The sequence below is a fragment of the Perna viridis genome, chromosome 6 (assembly GCF_037379345.1).
Source record: "Perna viridis isolate PV_CMFRI_1.1 ecotype Kerala chromosome 6, ASM3737934v1, whole genome shotgun sequence".
Taxonomy (NCBI): Eukaryota; Metazoa; Mollusca; class Bivalvia; order Mytilida; family Mytilidae; genus Perna; species Perna viridis.
The window spans coordinates 31,406,120-31,425,950 of NC_142450.1; the positions used below are offsets into that span (position 1 = coordinate 31,406,120).

Below are 19,831 nucleotides of genomic sequence, written 5' to 3' on the forward strand. Positions count from 1 at the left end.
AACAACTCAATATGCCACGGTCAGATCCTCGGTTGACCCCTCTAAATCTTCAAATACAATACAGTAATTTCTAAATTTATCAAATTTTCCTTTTTAATTGATTTTTGGACAGATAGACAACCTGAGTAGGATACTGATATTCTTATTTTATTGTGTGTATGAAGCATGCATTGCTACGATTGGCTCACTTAACCATTTTAGCTAATAGATTGGTATTTTTTTTCATTTCTTACTTAAACTGAATATCTCTGACGGCTTTTGTCTTACCAATAATTTGTCCCATTTTTAGTAAAAGCTGTTTAACATAACCATTGAACAAAACCATCGACTTATACACAAAATGCATAAAAAAATAAAACTATATTACCACTTGAGGGTCAGCGATCTGAGCAATTAATTTTGAATTTTCAATATTTGTCATTAAAAGACTAACTAACTAACTATAATATTCATGCTAACAGTCGAAGAATTTCTTTAGAACCAAGACCACTTATAAAAAGAACATGAATATAAGCATTGTGTAAGACGATACGAAAGTTCAGTTGTAGGTCTTCGCTACGAATTAATGTTTAGTGTCCTAAACTATGGTTTGGGCTTTCAGAGATAGACTGTGGTCAGGGTGTTTTAAAATGCACAGACGGTACAAAATGTATAAGACATGAGCATCTTTGTGACAGGAGAGTACATTTCATGGATAAATCAGACGAAAATGGTGTTCTTTATCAGTCTTAAAGTAAATTAAGCTTACTGTATGTGTGTTAACGGATGATGTTAAAGTGCCCTTCGATGATTTTTTTTTTATCTAAACAAGATATTGCTAATGTCTTTATGTTTTATATTCATTGTTTCTTTTTCGAGGTTGAAGATGTTTCTTACCAGACTGTTTTCATATCAGGTTTTAATTCATATATGCTCAAAATTGATCTACTTGTTAAATGACATTCAAAGGTATGATAAATTAACTTACTAAATTTTGATATGGGGAAAAGGAGAAATATTTGCTTACAAAATTGTCTTTCAGACAAAACACTTTGAATCTGTAAAAGTAATTGTCTGTCCACATAACTACCAAAACAAAAGTTGTCTTACTATACATTAGAGAGTAAAACTGAAAGATTAATCAAGGGAACCAATATTCGACTGAAAATCAAAATAGTGTATCCCAAAGTTAAAGACTAGACTAGACGCGATACAAAAAGCTCTGGCATAACGTATGAGTTATGAAAAGGAAAGTTGACAATTCTGAATGAAAAGAACTGAAACAGTCAAACAGGTAATTCGATAAACGATTTGAACTTTCTGTTAGCTTGCAAAATTCGAGTTTGTTAGAACTACACACATGTCAATCACTTCACGTGCAAACACTTCATGAAGTAACTCGTGTGCACAAGTTTTATAACTCGTGCGCACCATTCAAGTTTCTTAATAAATAGCTAACAGCCCTATTCCTTTAAATTTTAATTTAATTTTGTATATAACCCCTTTTATTAGTTTATATAATTATAGGGTAGGTCCTATGTTTGCACGTATATGAAAATGGGTGCCTATTCCAGAGTAACACTGATTATAGTGTGATTTAAGAGTAATCAAGGAAACCAACTTAACTCTAACCTACGGAGAGGAATCTGGAAGCGAAATTGTTTTCTAACACAAATGTTAAAGCTACAAACTGCAGGTATCAACTTGGAAGTGTCCGAGTAAAAGTTTAAAAAGCAAATAAATGAGGCTAATTATCTTAAACGATACTCTTGATGATAAAAAAAAGCTAAAGACGGTAAACAGAACTGGAAAACTGTCAACATATTTATTAAAGACGAGGGAAACTCACGAAATTCCATCACTTGCAGACTCACATAATAATAAATAATACAATGCCGCAGGTATTCAAAGAAGTGATAGCGCGACCGTAATGCTTGCATTTTAACCGTTCTCTTACAGAAAAATCATTGTCCTTTACCAAGGAAGAACTATGCCATGCCTTTATTTAAAAATGGAGTTCAATTTCTCTCTTGCCGCTATCACCCTGTTCCCTAGTAGTTATGTATCAGTATTTTTTTTTGGAAAGTAGGTTTTAGTAGTAGTACATTTATAATCATCTACTTACGAAATAATCACTATATCAGTTCCAATCAGGATTTATTTTTGGATACTCTACAACTCATCAGTCAAAATACTTTAAGCACTGAAGAAAAGACTAGTTACAAGTGTAACATTAGTAAGGCTTTCCACAAAAAGAATTAATTTTGAAATTAGAAAAAAAAAATATGAGATCCAGTAGAATTTATTAAAAAGCTGCTTATACGTCAGATCTCATAATAGTTTTGCTTTGAACTAATTTATCATCTATATATCAATTGAACGCTGGTGCGCCCAAGGGTCCAATATATGACCCTTTGCTCTTTTTTCTGTGTATAAACGATACACGAGATGAAATGTCAGGTTTCGGACGACTCTTTTCTTCAATAGGTCATAAAGCAAATAATGAATTTAACATGAAACACAGTGTACATAAAGATTAAGAATATTTAAAGGATTTGTTATCAACATGGTGCATGAAATTAAACCCATAAAAACCTGATTTGGTTATTTTTAGTTAAAAGAAATCACATAGCAATAGAAATGACATGCTGTCTTTAAACACTCATAGTTTTGGGGATTTTATACATCGCATCTACCCAAAAGAACTTGAGGTCAAGGACACTACATTCATTTTGAAGTCAACTTCACATCTTTACCCTACTTTGAGGTTGATGTACAAGGAAAACGTATGACCAAACTTTACAACAAAAGCGATGACTTCTCAGTCCGAATTGCCAATTTTCCTCTCATCTAAGGCAATATCCCTGCAACACCTGCATTTGGAGTTTTAATATCACGACTCTTACGGTATGCCAGAGCTTGCAGAAACTACGCCGACATTTTTACCGTGCTTGACTTCTAATAATTACGTTTCAAGAACAGGATTATGTAGCTTCTAGATTAAAATCATCACTATAAAAGTCGTCATAATGAATTTTTGAATCACTATGGTTTATCCATGAGAACCCATTTGTTCACCGTGTCATACTTTTCCTATTCTTCGCAGACTCCGAACGTGACATTTTACGAGCATTTTGGTGGGTGAAACATTTGTTCGTTTTTATTATGTCAAGATTTGGTCAAATAAAAAACAAGTTTTTTTAAACAAGAAAATTTCATGTGTTTTCATCTGTTAGCCTTTATCCTTATTCTCTCGTCATATCCGGTATCTTCCGCTAAACAAATAAAACAAACAAACATAAAGAAAAATACAAATTGAATACCAACGATATGGCGATTAATGTATGAAATGCAAGTGAAAATGACCTGAAACTTTATACAAAAATAAAGTCAATTCTTTGTTGATAAATAACAAACACTTGAATATTTACAGCCAGGCCTGAAGGGGTTGATACATACTGAATATTACATGTCAAAATCTTTATCACATATGATATCAACCCTAGACCTTTATCGCCCTTGGGGTAATATAGGAGTATCGGCTTGATAATGATTTTGACATGTCATGTTCATTACATCATATATTTTAACTATACTTCAAGTATGATCTGTGTAGGGGTACGATATAGGGTATGCAATATAGGTCCAGGTGTGTGATAAAGGGTATGATATATAGGTCTAGAGGTGTGATATCGGGTATTTATATAGGGTAAAATATATAGGGTTTAAACAAACACTTGTAATACATATACAAAAAAGAGCATAGTTTTATCAAAATATATGATATATGTTGGTATTTAGACGGTTCCATACGCGTCCTCTTGCAAAGTGTTTTTATATGGTATGCCGTGTTATTTTTAGTTCAAATACACATCCATTAGCGTACAGCTTTTTATTGGCTATACCATGTCCCAATGAAATCAGTTGATGATTTTGTGTTCCATATATGAATGTAAATGCTGTCTCTTACATACTTAATGCAAAATAAGACGATTCTTTTGATTCAGTAAAATTAGTTTATTGCTAAGTTTACTGATTCGACATTCTGTATGTAAATCGTCTCTGTTTCATGTAATCACGTTTACGCCATGTTTTGGGATTTTGATGTATTTAAATCATCCCACTACTGACGCTGCGGTATTCTGTTTTCGCCGATATATAAGACAATTACTATGCCTTTTTTCTACCATTTCATAACTCAGCGTCTTCATCTGAATAATACCGCTATAATTACAGCTATATCCTTGGTTCCCTTGATTATTCTTTCGTATTTCCCATGTAAAAATAAAAAAATGATATTTGTTCTCAAAACGTCGTTTTGTGGTCTTATCAATATCGGAAATAAAAAGTCGTCACATTCTGAGACGTGTATATGTATATATATCAAGAAGTCGGAAATACACTGTTTTGTATTTATAGATACAATACAATTACAAATCACACAAATGAATGTATAAAGTCATATCTTTCCTCTCCTACCGGTTTCACTGCTTCTGCAGATAATCATGGTTAAAGACATTTTTAAGAGTTACTTGGCGACTTCGCGTTATAGGTGTAAAACCACTATTAAAAGTCCCATTACTTTCTATGTTGAATTAAGCAATTTTCAAGATCCCATTTTGTTTGTTAAAATGAACTTTAATAGGTTTTATCATAGAGGGACCCTTTAAAGACTCTCTCATAAAATTTGCAGCATACCTTTAATGGCTTCTAAGAAAGAACGGTGAAGTGAAAGTAGACAGGTACTAAAAATACTGCTTTCCTTTTGGAAATTTGACAAATCAATGGGCTTAAGATCCAGACTCTGACAAATTATTCTCTACATCAGAGTTCAAAAATTGTTGTATCATGTATGACATGATAAGCTTTCAGATGATACCAAGTTTGCATATACCGGCTAAATCACAAAAAAATATATAATGCATCCTAAGAACTACTTTGTTTTTTACGGACTACTTTCTGGTATGTGCAGGCCACTGGTTCCCCTTAATAGTGGTATTATACCTATAATTAAAGCGAAAGTGAAAGTGGCATTCACTATAAATAGTACAGCTATATATAACGTCTTGGTAAAAAATCTATCATTATTCATCTTTCTAGTATTTATTATACTTCTATATATTTTTACCAACTTATTTTCAAGTGTTAAAATGTCGATTTATACTTTTGAATAAAGCATGTTTCTTTATTAATACGTTCTTGTTCCGTAATTTCATTTGGAAATTTACGAGTTCGAGTCCCGCGGAGGGAACGACAAAAATTTGCTTCGCAAATTTGACAGTTCTAACATCGTTGGGAATTTTTCAGACCTTTCTATACGTTTACATATTTATATATATATATATATACACATACAAAGGTCTGAAAAATTCTCCACGATGTTGAACTGTCAAAAATGCTGACCCGGCCAGCGAAAGCTATATTTTATATAGCCTAGCTGGCCGAGTGGTCTAGGGCGTTGGACTTTGTGCAGGCGGTGTTGCCATAGATGTCACAGCGGTACGAGTTCGAGTCCCGCGGAGGGAACGACCAAAAATTTGCATCGCAAATTTGACAGTTCTAACATCGTTGGGAATTTTTCAGACCTTTCTATACGTTTACATATTTTCCTTGTATCAATTTGATCCGATAGAGCAGTGTAGTGAATAGACTCTTCACATTCTGAGACGTTTATATATATATATATATATATATATATATATATATATATATAAGAAACTTAAAACGATGTGCTCTTTCATACAAGATGAATACATTTGTTATCTTATTAAATGCCTTTAACACACCTCAAATTATTATTTTAATTTACCTTAAGTCTGACAAAGAACACCGTTTTCGTCTGATTTATCCATGCAATGTACTCTCCCGTCACAAAGCTGCTCGTGCGTTATACACTGCGTACCATCTGCACACTTCAAAGAATCCGGACCACAGTCTATTGCTGAAAACCAATACAATACCATATTAAAAACTTATGACTTTAATTCATAACAAAGATACAGCGTTGGTAATCAAGCAGGATTTGTTATCTTTCCGGAATTTAAAAACACCCTTCCCTGTAAGTTAGGTAGCAACATTTTTTTAATCCACCATGACATGTTTTATACGACAAATATCGATGAAGGATTAGTATAAAATTACATCTAGGTTTTTATGCATTCTGTGTGAAAATCAAAAGTTTAATAGTTTTGACTTTAAACCTTAAATGGGGCAAAATTGTTGCTATTATTAACGGATTATATTCACTTGCAATATGGCGCGTGCCACCGGCGGAGCAGGTTATACTTACCCTTCCGAAGCACCTGATATCACTCCCGGTTTTTTTGTTGGAGTTCATATTGCTAGAACTTGATTTCTTGTGTGACGTCTTGTTTCCCTTATCTTCAGTTTTTATGTGCAATCTTTCTAATTTGGTTCGCTTCATTCTGTATATAGAGCGTTTCGACTTCATGTATTTATGTTTAGGCAATGTTTTGGGTTCGATGTATTTGTATCATCCCACTGCTGACGCTTAGGTATTTTGTTATTGTGAATATTTAAGACAAATGTATCAAAGACACTGCCTTTTTTATACCTTTACAGAACTCCGGGTCTTCATCTGAATAATCTGCACAGTTTGATCTAGAATCACATGCCTCGAACTTGTCAAAACATTCAATGCCATCCCTGCATTTGATATGACTTCCTTTACACTGGTAATCTATAAAGATAATTTGTGATAGCCTCTTTACTGTAAATCTATGTCCTTTTTTAGCATTCTACCAAAAAGCTTTGTAATATTCACGTACATTACTTCTAATCTTGCATTTGTGCTTTTCTTATAAACATCGGAACATATATTGGACCATTTGGTAAACAACGTTCTTGGATAAGCAGTTCTATCATCGGTGAATCGTAAGTGTTTTAAATACTCGATATTAACAGATCTATCGTCTACTGTTAAGTATTTTGTGAATTGTATCGCTATTAACTTATTATTAATAACAAATTTATAAAAAAAACTAACGTTTTTTCAACAGAAAAAGAAAAGAAAAGACATAAAGGATAATGTACACCATACATACCTCGACAAAACTGTTCGCCAGCCATACTTCCATCTCTACAGGGATTCGACAACACATGTAAACAAATATTGTCTTCTTTTACACACTGCAGGCCATTCTTGCACTTCATATATCCTGGTGAACATTCTATCTCTGAAATTCCAAAAAAAAAGGAGAATATATACGAAGAGCAACATAGTTAAGCCGTAAATGACGCTCATTGAATACCTGACATCTACATCATCGGCAAAAAAATAAATTAAAACGCATCAGCATTGGGATAATTAAAATACGTCAAAATCCCTAAACATGGCCTAAACATGAAAACAAGCTATATACACAATGGAAGAACCAAATAGAATAGATTGCTTATAAAGACTGAAGATAAGGAAACCAAGACGTCACACAAAAAAAATTAAGCAGTAGCAATATGAAATTCCACAAAGAAACAAGGAGTATCAAATATAAAATCAACAATAATTTTCATGTATTTTTTTAAAAAGATTATTTAACATGCTATTGTTATAAGAGAGGCAACAAAAAGAACTGACCACGAATTTCAGAAATTAATGAAAATTAAATAGATGTTAACGTAGTTTATACCTCTACACATTGCTTCATCTTCATCACTGTCATCAGTACACCTCTTATATCCGCTACACAACTCATACTCATCGATACACTGGAATCCATTCCTACACTTGATCATACCAGGCAGACAATCATAATCTAAAGAAAGTAAAATCAGCTTGAAAATTGTGAGCATAGCTCACTAAGGGGTGCCCTCTATCTTTGAAACAATATGGCCAAATATAAATAAAGTTGTCAAATCAGAAGTTGGTATCGGGTCAGTCTGATATCGCATCCTTCATGCAAATGGCATACTATCACAATTTTTCTCAAAATACCAAGTTGCTCTTTAAAAGTAATTGTAAAGAAAACTGTAACAAAAACTGAGTGGACGGCGGAACGGATGCACCATGTAAAGTGGTATATAACAAAACAATACTATTGGGAAAATGCACATGTAGAAAAAAAGTATTTAATAATTAAGTGGAAGGAGCGCCAACGACGTACTTTATATGTAGAATGTAACTAAGAATGTTTATAAAATATGTGAAGTGACGAAATTTGTAGACACAGAAGTAGACGATTGCGCTAGTGCGGAGGCTCTGTTTTGTCTTTTAATACGTCGATGGATACAATAGGTAGATAAAGTGTATTTTAATGGAACAATTTGAAGCTGCATACGGTGCTCCGTCCATCTTAGGCATAGCCTAAAACCATATCTATGTAATGACAGTACCCCGACAGTATTCTTCGCTGTTATCAGATTTATCTTCACAGCTGTTCATAGAAAGTCCAAATGTAGAACACATGTTATCGTCATTAATGCATTGCAATCCGTCTCTACATTTCACAAAGCCGTTTGGACAAGTTGTCTCTGAAAAGAAATGTAAGTTTCATTATGTCGTTTCATCGGTGTAAATCCAAAATGAGGGAAATTTCTCTGTTGGGTAACTTACTTGTTTGTTTGTTTTGGCGTACTTTAATCTGTTATTGTTACGTTAAAAACTGCATTTTATTACTTAGGGTTATATCCGACGAATCAATATCATTTAATTGAACTTTATGCTCCCAGTTTTTAGTGGAGTCCGAGTTGCTCATTTACTTTTGTTACTTTGTATGTATGATTTTAGTTACTTTATGTTCTTTGTTGTGTATGTCTGTTTTCCATGTCTGGTCTTTGTCCCTGGATTACATTCTTTTGATTACCGCTATAACCTTGGTTCCTTTGATTACTCTTTCTTAATATACGAGTTTTGCTTATTTTTTCCTGTCGAGGTGTCAGTTTAATAAATAAAATGAATACAAGATACTCCAATAAATATGGGAGATCAAGAAAACCAGAATTCGGATGACAAACAAAAAAGAACAAAATCAAATCAGAGAATAACAACTAGATAAGAAATATCCACATGCATAACAAAGAATATGAAATAATATGCAAATGGTAAAAAAAGCAAATAAGCAACCCGAATTCCGTTAAAAACTGGGAGGATTGACAGATAGGTAAGAGTACTCTAGAAAAACCCACCGATGGAACGTTACGTGCAGGATAGATTTAAAAGAAAAGAGAACTATCACACTGTGAACAAATTAGTTTTCATGTTGCAGATGGATACACCATAACGATCAACGAATTCATGATGACGACCATAAAACATTTGTAGTGATGACTATCATCTTGTAGCATTATAACCCTGTTCCAGACGCATAATTACTATAAATTATTACGGTAGAAAAGGTGTAGTTTCGGCGAGCTCCGGCACAAAGTGATGTGAAGTTTGTCACAAGGTTTCGTCACGAGCTTTTCCTTTCCATCGATCTCTAGGAGTAGGTCAAGTTATGAGGCTGCCTGTTGTGATTTTTTATCTCAAAGACTTTGGGGCAGATGCGATGTATAAAATCTCTGAATCAAGGATTGTTAAAGATGAAACGTCATTTATAAAGCGGAAACTGAGATTAAAGGATCCGTTTTAATGATGTTTCTTATTTTGGATAAGATCAACCATAAGGGTAGCCTCATTAGAATGAGGGAAGAAGTCAGCGAGTAGCGTAGTAACCAAATTGTACTCATTGGAATGCCTATCGTCTGTTAAAAAAACACGTCCGTCGCACTTGACAAATACGTTATCGATGACCAATTTTAGCATTTTGACAACAGGAAGTCGGAATTTCAAGTGAGTATGGGGTATAATAGTATGAAGGGTGGACGTATGATAGGTCTTGATGTTATTATATTCGAATAGTAATTTATAATGGAGATTTTCAAGAATATCTTTCGAACTTTTCAGGACTCGAATTAACATGATACCACTACGAAAGTGTCGTGGAAAGACTGGAGAACCCTCTTTGACAGCTGTAAATAATAAAGTTAAAAGTTTCGACAGAGGTTGAGCAGTACATTTTGCAGATCAAGCTATGAAGCATTGTTTGCATGGATAAGTGTGGAGTGTAAGGAAACCATTCCATGAAAGTAATATTACAATTATTTAAAAGATTTCAGGTTTTCAACTACTGAAAACCGTAAAAATTTCTCGGCAGTTTTATCGTCAATATTTACGCGGTATGACTTTTGATGCAAAACATCAACTGTAGTAGATATTTTGATACGATTAGAGGAACGATTGCGAATTTAAAGCTGCACGAAGTTGATTGACTGCAGAAAACCGCGAAAACACGGCAGCGCGAAAATTTCTCGATTGAGAATATATATTCTTGAGAGTGTGGTAGCAACATTAGTCGTATGACTGCTACTTATTTTTACATCCACTTCCGATGATAACCATTTGAAGAAATACGCATTGTAGACTATGTTTTTGAGGCTTATCCGTTGGTACGACAGTATCATGTCGAATAAACAGTGTTATGGCTTCACCTGGGTCGTGGAAAATTGATGCGCGTTTTCTTCATTGTCAAACTCAGTTTTTGTTTTTAAATGTTCTCATGGTGCAATTGACCACATCATCACATGTGACAAGTCTTATAATGGCAAGGCCTTGTTCCAAAATGTTATTTGTAAGATGTTAAATACGATATTTAAAAACTCCGTACGACTTCGGCAGGCTCTGGCATAACGTATGAGCTGTGACGATTTACTCCATACGTAAAGCTCGACTGAATATTGCCACCGACAAAGGGAAATTGACAACTTGAAATAAAAAGTCATCGCGTTTATCATAAAAAGAAATATTTTACCTTGACAAAGGGTGGTATTTTCATCTGAATTATCATTACAACTTGGATATCCATCACAAAGCCAGTATTTTGGAATACACTTAGACCCATCTGCACATTTAATAGCTCCACTTTTACATTCGTAATCTGGATATAAAAATACCTTTTGATAAATATATCGTAAATGCGTCTTAGTCGCGGATCTGAAAGTTGTCTTATTATAATTTTTTTCATAAAATTACTGTCTCTTTTTTGTATTCTAGAAACCTTTACCTTGATGTACGTACTTTTTGTGAAAAGAATTCACATGTTTATCTTAAACAAGACAAAAAAGCGTTGTTTCTTTACTAATCTATTTTAATATACCCGTGTTTTTTTACATATGTATAAATAATTTTACCTTTACACATTTCAATTAATTCGTCAGAACCATCGTTACAGTCAACTCTACCATCACAGAAATCATATGCAGAAATACACTGTAGACCATCAGCACATTTGTACTGATTCATAAGACACTTATAATCTTTGAATAATATAAAAAACACTGTAAAGTTCATATGCTCTCAATGTGAATGAAAAACAGTGATTAAAACTTATTTCAGATATTAAATAATTTTCTCTTTTCTTACTCAAATAACTTTAATAGCCATTTCTTTTTTAATACAAAGCTTATTCATTTTCTCTTTAAATTTCATGTAAAGATATTTTTGCACAGAGGTGTAAAAGGAAAGGACTCTTTTGTCACACTTTCTGTCTGCTTTTAATGTCCATTTGAATATCTTCAAAAGTTCAAACATTTATCGAATCAATATTGGCTTCTGCTGGATGTACTAAATAAAGCAACTCATGTATTGTTATACCAAACCCCTTTATTCTTTACAATTACCTCGACATAATGATTCCACTTCATCAGACCCGTCTTGGCAATGTTGGTTTCCATCACAAAGACCCCACTTCCAAATACACTTAAGACCATCAGCACATTTCTGATAAAAGCCATCACATTTATAAGCTACAAAAAGTTGATAGAAAAAGTAAAGATATGATGAAACGCAACAAATGCACCATCGTATGACCCCCATAAAATAGTAAATACTAACAGAGTTTAACAAAAGGTCTTCAATAAATGTAAAACACCTTCAAGTAAGCTCTGAAAGCTGCAGACAAATCCACAAAATATACCGATGACACTCTTTCAAGATAACCTAAAAAAAAAGAAAAAACGACACGCAAACACATTTATGACCAACACTGACAATAGGGCGGAATCATTTAATTCTAACCAAGCATCATGCTTCAAGCGCAGCAGACAATTCGGAAATAGTGAACAAAGATCCGAAATCAACAAAATTAGATTTAGGCAACGGAAAACCACCAAAAACATGCTTCATTCATAAATTATTTGTTGAAAATTCTAAATTTTATCTTAAACTTTTAATTAGTTTTAGAGACATGTCAAATGCAAACTGGTAGTTAAACATATGTTGATAAAAACAAAATTACAACAATGTATATAAATGTCATGATATTTGTTGAGCATATGTTTTATCTTTTATTTTTCATGCCTGTGTGGTACACATTTTTGCTGTCAATTTTACACCTTCCATATTTTTGGTTTTATGTTTGACCCTTTGGTTTTACGTTCAAAAACCGGAATTGTAACCAGATGGAAAGAATATCCTGCCATGAAACTATGAGGTTCATCTTATACTTTGATATTGTAACGGCCGACGTGATAAACAAATTTTTTGTAGAATTAAGAGCGTGTAAATAGTGATCCGATTTGTGAAACATCATGGCAACACCTGTTTTAACTTGATAGATTTCACTCATAAAGCTGAATACTTTTCCTAAGTCAGAATTTTGCTAAACCAAATGGTTTCAGAGATAAATGGAAAGAACTTCTGTCTGACCTCTACGTTTTTTTAGTATCGACAGCAATGTTTTAATGGATGAAAATCCCTATATTAGTTCAATACAGAATACATTAAGACACATTCATACCAAGTTCGGTTGAGGTCGTGTCAGAGGAGAAGATTTTTTATATTTTTTTTTATGACGACAACGACGACGGGCGCCAAGTGATGGCCATAGCTCGAAGGAACACGTAAGCTAATAAAACTTTTTATACCTCTGCAGACTTCTTCATCCTCATCGTAGCCGTCACTACACGATTGGTGTCCGTCGCAGAAAGAAAATGGATATAAGTAGTTTCCGTCGTCACATCTCATAACATGCGATTTGACGTCACCTTTGTTAAGAAAATGACAATTTTTGCAAAGCAAAACCTTGAAAACAGTTAAAACATCTAATTGGATTCATGATATGTTCGCCGTAAAGGAGGTGTATATTACTGAAATAAAGATCGATCATGAAGTAACTAAACTAACGCAGTGTTTTATGTACAAACATGTATTATGAAAGAACTAGTGTTCGTTGGGTACATATTTGCGTTGTTCCAAACGAAAAGGACATTTCCCATTCGTTTTCATAAACCACGAAAATTGGTACCGACGAATAAAAGTACCTTCACAGTATATCATTTATCCTAAATTTTATCTTTTTTATTTATCACATAGTTATCTTTAACTATATGGGCAATTGGTTTTAATACACGAAGATTTACAATGATTTCCAGTTTCTTACCCTGAAACTGCTATTTGTTACACGGATCTTCATTTTGTCTATTCCTTTTGACTACTGACTAGATTTTATCAGTTCTGTAATTTATTATTACCCTTCATTCACAGAATTCTTGAACTAATGAATGTTTAAAGTAATGTAATGAAAAGGTCGAAATGGTTATAAAAACAGATATATACTTATAATATATTTCTAAAGGAATCAAGGGAACCAAGGTTGTAGAGTAATAATTCAAACCAATAGAACTACACATTTTAAATTTATTAATCTTTCTGTTGCAGCATTTTTACTTGGATTTTCATGAAAGAAGTCTTATATGTTATATCATAAAATGTCTGACAAGTGATATGCAATATTTCAAATTGCGAATAGATGTTCGAGGTCCTTGCTATGATTTAAATAAACACATCAACACATGTTTCTTGGTATAATTCTAAATTGAGATATGACATACTTTTTCCTCAAAGTTTCCTTTCTATTGTTTTTTTTCTTTGAGGTGTTTTTCATTCATTGAAGTACAAGACTTAACTTTTACTTAGACACTCGTCTTTCAGTCAATTGAAAGTCGAAAACACTGTGAATTACCTGATATTTTTATAACTATGGCAACCATCATAAAAAACTTGGATTTCTTCATCATTCAGATATCTAGTAAAATGAATGTAACTATTAATTAGTGTGTTTTACCATATAATCAAGCAAGCCTTGACGGAATTTACATAAACGTTTAACTATTGTAAACCGAATTCTGTATCACATTTTAAGTAGCAGTCTTAGTAAGAAACATGCAATATCTGAAAAATGTGATACACCCCAAAAAAGGCAACATATTTTTATTTTTGTAAGTTGTTTTATGGGTCTATATTTTGAAATGTGCAATTATTTATTCATATCTGCCTGCTTTTAGGAGATAATCAACATTGAAAATACAATAGATTCTATTGTATTTGTGTGTTATTTACAGAGTTATCTCCCTTAATTTTTAAACCACATGTAACTTTAAGTTTACTATGACATTTCAAACAAAATATCAAAAATAAAAATATGTAGGCTTTCCAACCATGAATCACATTTTGCATGATTCTTATGAGGAGTACTACTTAATCTGAAATATATCATTCAGTCGGTTAGAATTCAAACTATTCAAAATAGTGCATTTAGTGAAAACATGGGAAACGGAATATGCTTCTGTTTTCATGTTTTCTCTTGATAAGTACTAATAAGGGATCACAGTGTCTTTTTTCTAATTTATTGGTGTATTGGAGAGTTTTTGCAGGTGCACGTTCTGGTGAAAGATCGCTTGAATTACTGCATTAGTTTATTTTTTTCGGAGGCGCATTAGTTTAAAAAAAGTTATATATTTATATATAATATGCAATGAATACAATGAGGACAATGAAATACATATTTTTTCTATTTTCTGTCTGTTTGAAACGCTTCGGAAATAGTCCTAAAGATCAAAATACAAATATAGCATGACATTTCACAGAACAGAATAAAACAAAATCATTTAGGCTGAATGTACTGTGCTTGAAAAGGCAAGCCACTGTAGTCGCCAAGGAAACATAAGGTCCAATATCGCGGAACACGCTTCAGAGTCAGCCATACATTTTCAATGAAGATGTATCTGCTTTTTTATTAAAAAAAGTTTTTTTATTAAAAGTAAATAAATATGTTATGGGAGAATACACTGTGCAAGGAATCAATTCACTGCCTTTCAATCTAAAATTGGCGCCCACTCTCATGTCCAATTAACCGCAACAAGAGCGGTTAAACATGAAAAACAGCAGCATATGAATTGTGCTATTTTCCCACTAGATTGATGAAAAGAACATTGAACAATTTTGTAATGGAAATAAAAATATTACATTCCTGACGGATTACCAGAAGGATTAAATAAAATTTCGAGACAGAAAATATTACACTGAACTTCAGGGGAAGAACTATTCGTGGCCATGAAAAGTGGAAATTCTTAAAGAAAGTTAAAAAACATGATCTAGCTAAAATGCATTATATTCCTCCATTACACAAGAGTTCTAGCACAACGACAATAAGAATCGATTAGGATCGCAGTAGCCAGGCAAATATTTTTTCGAGTTAAAATGATGGACTTTTGAAAATGTCCCCAAAATTAAACGATTTGACAATATAATAATGAAATTCCGCCGGTCAACAAAGTCATAACAAAAGACATTTTTTTCGGAGCTATCAGCCATACTTAAGCATGTAGAAACGGCAAAGATTAGGGATTGAGATTCATATGTTCACAATTAACACTTTATTCAGTTTGAAAACAGAAGAGGAGACAAACGTACTTTGCAGAAGTGTGACACATTATGGTAGTAGCATAAATCAAACACAAATCATGTTCATTAGACATCGATGAAATACGACTTCTTGCAATTAGGGAGAACATTCAAGGTAACAAACAAAACACAAAAGTTCGAAGAATTTTATGAAACAGCAAAACTATTATAAACTTGAAACCGAAACTTCCGGGAACGTTTGAAGAAAAGGTAACTAAAGTGGTATGTGCACTACATTACACTAGGACAACTAAGCTCACTGACATACAGCGCAAAAATATTCATGCAGGAAAAATTGAAAAGTGGACTAGATTCGGATGAACAATTTCCTCTTAAATTAGTATCCGATATTTAGTATGTCACCACAAAAAATATATCACAATATTACTTCAACAAAGTTAGTGTGGCAAACGAAGACGTTGTACTACTTGTGTTTTCATCGACACAAGTCAAAACGGTTTCTAGTGCTTAAATATCAGTCTTTGAAAAGATTAAGCAGTGCGTGAAACATGGTATGAAAAACCCACCATTTTGAAAGTTCAAATTCACTATTTTCACCATTAGAATCAAGGAAAAAACAGGATTTTCCATATCACTATGGTAAATTTCATTGAAATGCACTGAAAAAAAAACATGACAAAACTCTGTCAAAAGCTCATTTTTCTAACGTTCCATTGAAAATTTTATGAGCATATCAAGTGATTTAGAGACAGAATAATGGTCTTTTTAAATAGAGAAAGCATTCTTTAGTGACATTACAGTCAGATCGGTGGGTTTTTAACATGCATGTTTAAGTTTTTTTCCTGTCTTCCTTGATTCTTACAAAAACTTTCACTTAACTGCAGAACAGAAAGTAAATTGGTCTTGGCTTAATTAGAGTAACACCGGTAAAAATGTCTCCCTTTCCCGCAATAAGAGTAAATTACACTCCATAATAGACTCTAGATCAGCTAAACAATTAATCAATGAAAAAACAAAGAATACAGATGAGGAAACCTGTGTTAATAGTTGTAAATTTTTTTTTAAATCCATGTCAAGAAAAACTTTAAATATTTATACTCACAGTGATCGATAAAACTATATGTACACTGAATATTCTACTTGTCTATAAAAATGAACGGTTCAGAAGACTTTAAATTGTGTTTCCAATTATTATATCGTAAATGGATAATGACCATAATGATAAACAATGACTGTCACTATTAAAGTTCATTAAATACCTCTTAACGGGTCCTTTTATGATGATTTTAAACAGTACATGGTTGAAATGTTAAATTGCTCACAATTAATTTGGACTAATGCGTTTGGAAAAGTTTATACGTGTCAAAATTTTGAATATAATAAGCTTGATTTCATTTCAGAAGTAACACGCTTTCTGTTTGGTTAAGAAATCTTGTCTATCATTTCAAAGAACAACTTTTGCTATGTGATTGAGACCTTCTTTAACTATTTAGTGGTTAAATTGTATTACTGAAATCATATAATAAGGAATGAATTTATATTTTTCTGCCTATTTGAAAAAAAGCCCAAATAACGGTAGTGTACACATAGAAATAACTCGCCAATTTAGTATGCAACACTTGATCAAGGTTATTTTTGACTGGACAGAAAAAAAATATAGCAGTAATTCCTTAAATGGAACGGACAACAAAAAGCAAGAAGATGTCGTGAAGTTTTCATATTCCAAGTGGACGATTGACAAACGCAGTTGGTTTTGCGGGTGAAAAAGGGTCATCTCAATAATGAGAATGCTAAAATATATGAATTGACTTTCGAAGTTGCGGTGGATATTAAAATAAATCTGAACGTATAAAGATGATATAGAAGCTAATGAAAAGTACATAGATTTAATTGTTTATGGTGATTTTTATCAAATAGGAGGTATAGTGTGTCTACATGTCTGGCGAAATCTCTGCTGCCTAGGTAATGCCTGTTATGATAACAGCGTGGAATACTGTCGAATGAAGAGATGTACTGATGATAATAATGGAAACGTAGCAATGTGTACAGGTGTAAACAACATTAGCTTATTTCATATAAGTTCTGAAATCCATGGTAAATTGTTTTGACGCCTTATAACATTGAAACATATATTACATCAACGTTATTGCTGATTCTACACCGTTATAGATAACGAATCTCTCCGTAAGGTCCTTTCAAAAGGTCCCAAGAACCGAGAACCACGCTCCACAAATTGTAATTATAACTTCAAAATTCTGATGGATGCCAAGAAGGACTATGCGAGAAAATGAATAAAACGAGAACAGGAAGAAACTGATTCACTGTCAGAGTGGATAAAGGCTGTGAGCTCTTTAATTTGGAAATGTATGAAAGTTTTAAATACGTCAATGAGTTTCAATGCTGCATCAGTTTTCTCAGACCCCGGTGTAGCCAAAACATTGTTTACCATATATGACAAATATTTTGTCGTAACAGCAGACAAGACCCTCAACGGATTATATCCAATGTTTATTATTAGAGGTGGACGTAGAAAATAAGAGCAGTAATAAGACCTATACTACTACCACACTCTCCAAAGAAGAGATAGTGGAAAACCATATATCTGTGTTATCCTCTTTTTGTCCCTATACCAAAGACGATGCTTGTAACCTAGCGTATATGTACTGGATCCCAAACTCCACAAGAATCCATACAAACAACGTTACTTAGCTGGATCAGCAAAATGTACCATCCAATCTCTTTCAAAACTTAAAACTTCAATACTCACAACTGTCAAGGAGGATACCCAGTCCTACCACGAAACTTGTTACGTCCGTAATGGTATTAATTCAATGTAAATCCCAAAAAATTCGAAAGACTTTCTGGAAACTCTCGATTCAAGACTATTATCAGAATACAATAGCATGAAAAACTAGGACTTTTCAATTCTCTGTACTTCTATTCGCCATACTCAGTAAAAATCCCGATTCAAAAAGGTTATACATCGTTGTTACATACTTGATTGGTCAAAGTGTTTTCAATGAATTAATTGCGTTATCAATGAATTAGCTTCGGTATCCTATAGTTAGCATCTGCTAACCCATAGATAACGGAAAATTCGTAAATTAATTCACATATAACGGTGTTTTAAATGAATAAACTAGAAATAATTATCAATCGCAAACGGTATTGGTAATTAATTTTCCGTTATCTATGGGATAGCGATCGTTATCTTTGGGTTAGCAGGTTGCAAATCCATAGATAGAGGAATTTAATTATGTCTCACAGGTGATATTGAGAGTTACAGTTAGTTGACCCATAGATAACGGTCGTTTAACCCTTAGATAACAGTGTTATCCCATAGATATTGGGGTTTTGGTTAATTTCGCCTGTCATAAATATACATAGTACTTGTTAGCGGTTTATCATACTTTGTTAAAAAACGATTCTAAATCATCTTTGAAAGATGTTTTCTAAATTCCGGAATATTTTATCGTCAACATATATGTCCAGTGTGGTAGGCGCGTTTTTCAACAAACGGTCGGCATTCCAAAGCGGACAATTGTACTCCTCTACTCGCTGACCTATTCCTTCAATCTTATGAGGCTGACTTTATAGCTGACCTGATTCAAAGGAAGGGCCAGCGTTTAGCCAGGTTTTTGATCTCATTTTCCGCTATAAAGATGACGTATTATTGTTAAGCAATCCTAGTTTCGGTGATTTTGTACATCACATTTATCCTAAAGAACAAGAGATAAAGGATACTACAGACACTGTCAAGTCAGCCTCACATATCGAACGTATACCTAGATATCGATGAAAAAGGAAAATTATTGACTAAACTTTACGACAAACTTTATGTTTTCATTCCGTATTGTCAACTTTCCTTTCATCTGTGGCAATATCCCTTCAGCACCTGCGTATGGAGTTTTCGTATCACAACCCAGAGATTGCCGTCACAACGCTAGACTTAGGTTTCTGGGACAGGGTTATGTTGCTACGAGTAGTGAGGAAATCACTACAGAAGTTTTATGGTTATCATCATGAACTCGTGGATCGTTACGTTATATCCATCTGCACCATGAGAACCGATTTGCTCAACTTATCATATTTTTCCTTTCCCCTTTCAGTTAGACAAAGATGTGTACTATCACCTTTCCTTTTTAGCTCACCAGG

At 33.2% G+C, this 19,831-nt stretch overlaps 1 protein-coding gene across 2 annotated transcripts; it reads right to left on the minus strand.

The window, feature by feature from the left end:
* Positions 1–209: 209 nt before the first annotated feature.
* On the minus strand, positions 210–17,847 carry LOC148614552 (uncharacterized). Of its 2 annotated transcripts, none has more exons than XM_088588719.1 (12): positions 16,779–17,845; positions 13,995–14,057; positions 12,898–13,017; positions 11,653–11,778; positions 11,164–11,289; positions 10,785–10,910; positions 8,329–8,466; positions 7,626–7,751; positions 7,044–7,175; positions 6,554–6,679; positions 5,789–5,920; positions 210–3,254 (listed from the first exon to the last, which is right to left on the minus strand). In XM_088588719.1, the coding sequence occupies exons 2-11, from the start codon at positions 14,047–14,049 to the stop codon at positions 5,790–5,792; spliced, it is 1,206 nt and encodes a 401-aa protein (XP_088444845.1). In that variant the 5' UTR covers positions 14,050–14,057; positions 16,779–17,845; the 3' UTR covers positions 210–3,254; position 5,789. The 2 variants fall into 2 exon arrangements, with proteins under 2 accessions (XP_088444845.1, XP_088444846.1); XM_088588720.1 differs by lacking the exon at positions 210–3,254 and adding an exon at positions 3,323–4,983 and having other exon boundaries at positions 16,779–17,847.
* Positions 17,848–19,831: the final 1,984 nt, after the last annotated feature.

Coding starts and splice junctions, on each gene's coding strand:
- LOC148614552 (XM_088588719.1), bottom strand. CDS start 14,049: ATGATGAAGAAATCCAAGTTTTTTATGATGGTTGCCATAGTTATAAAA. Junction 8,467..10,784: donor AAATACCACCCTTTGTCAAG/GTAAAATATTTC, acceptor ATTTCTTTTCAG/AGACAACTTGTCCAAACGGC. Junction 7,176..7,625: donor AGATGAAGCAATGTGTAGAG/GTATAAACTACG, acceptor TTGGAATTTCAG/AGATAGAATGTTCACCAGGA.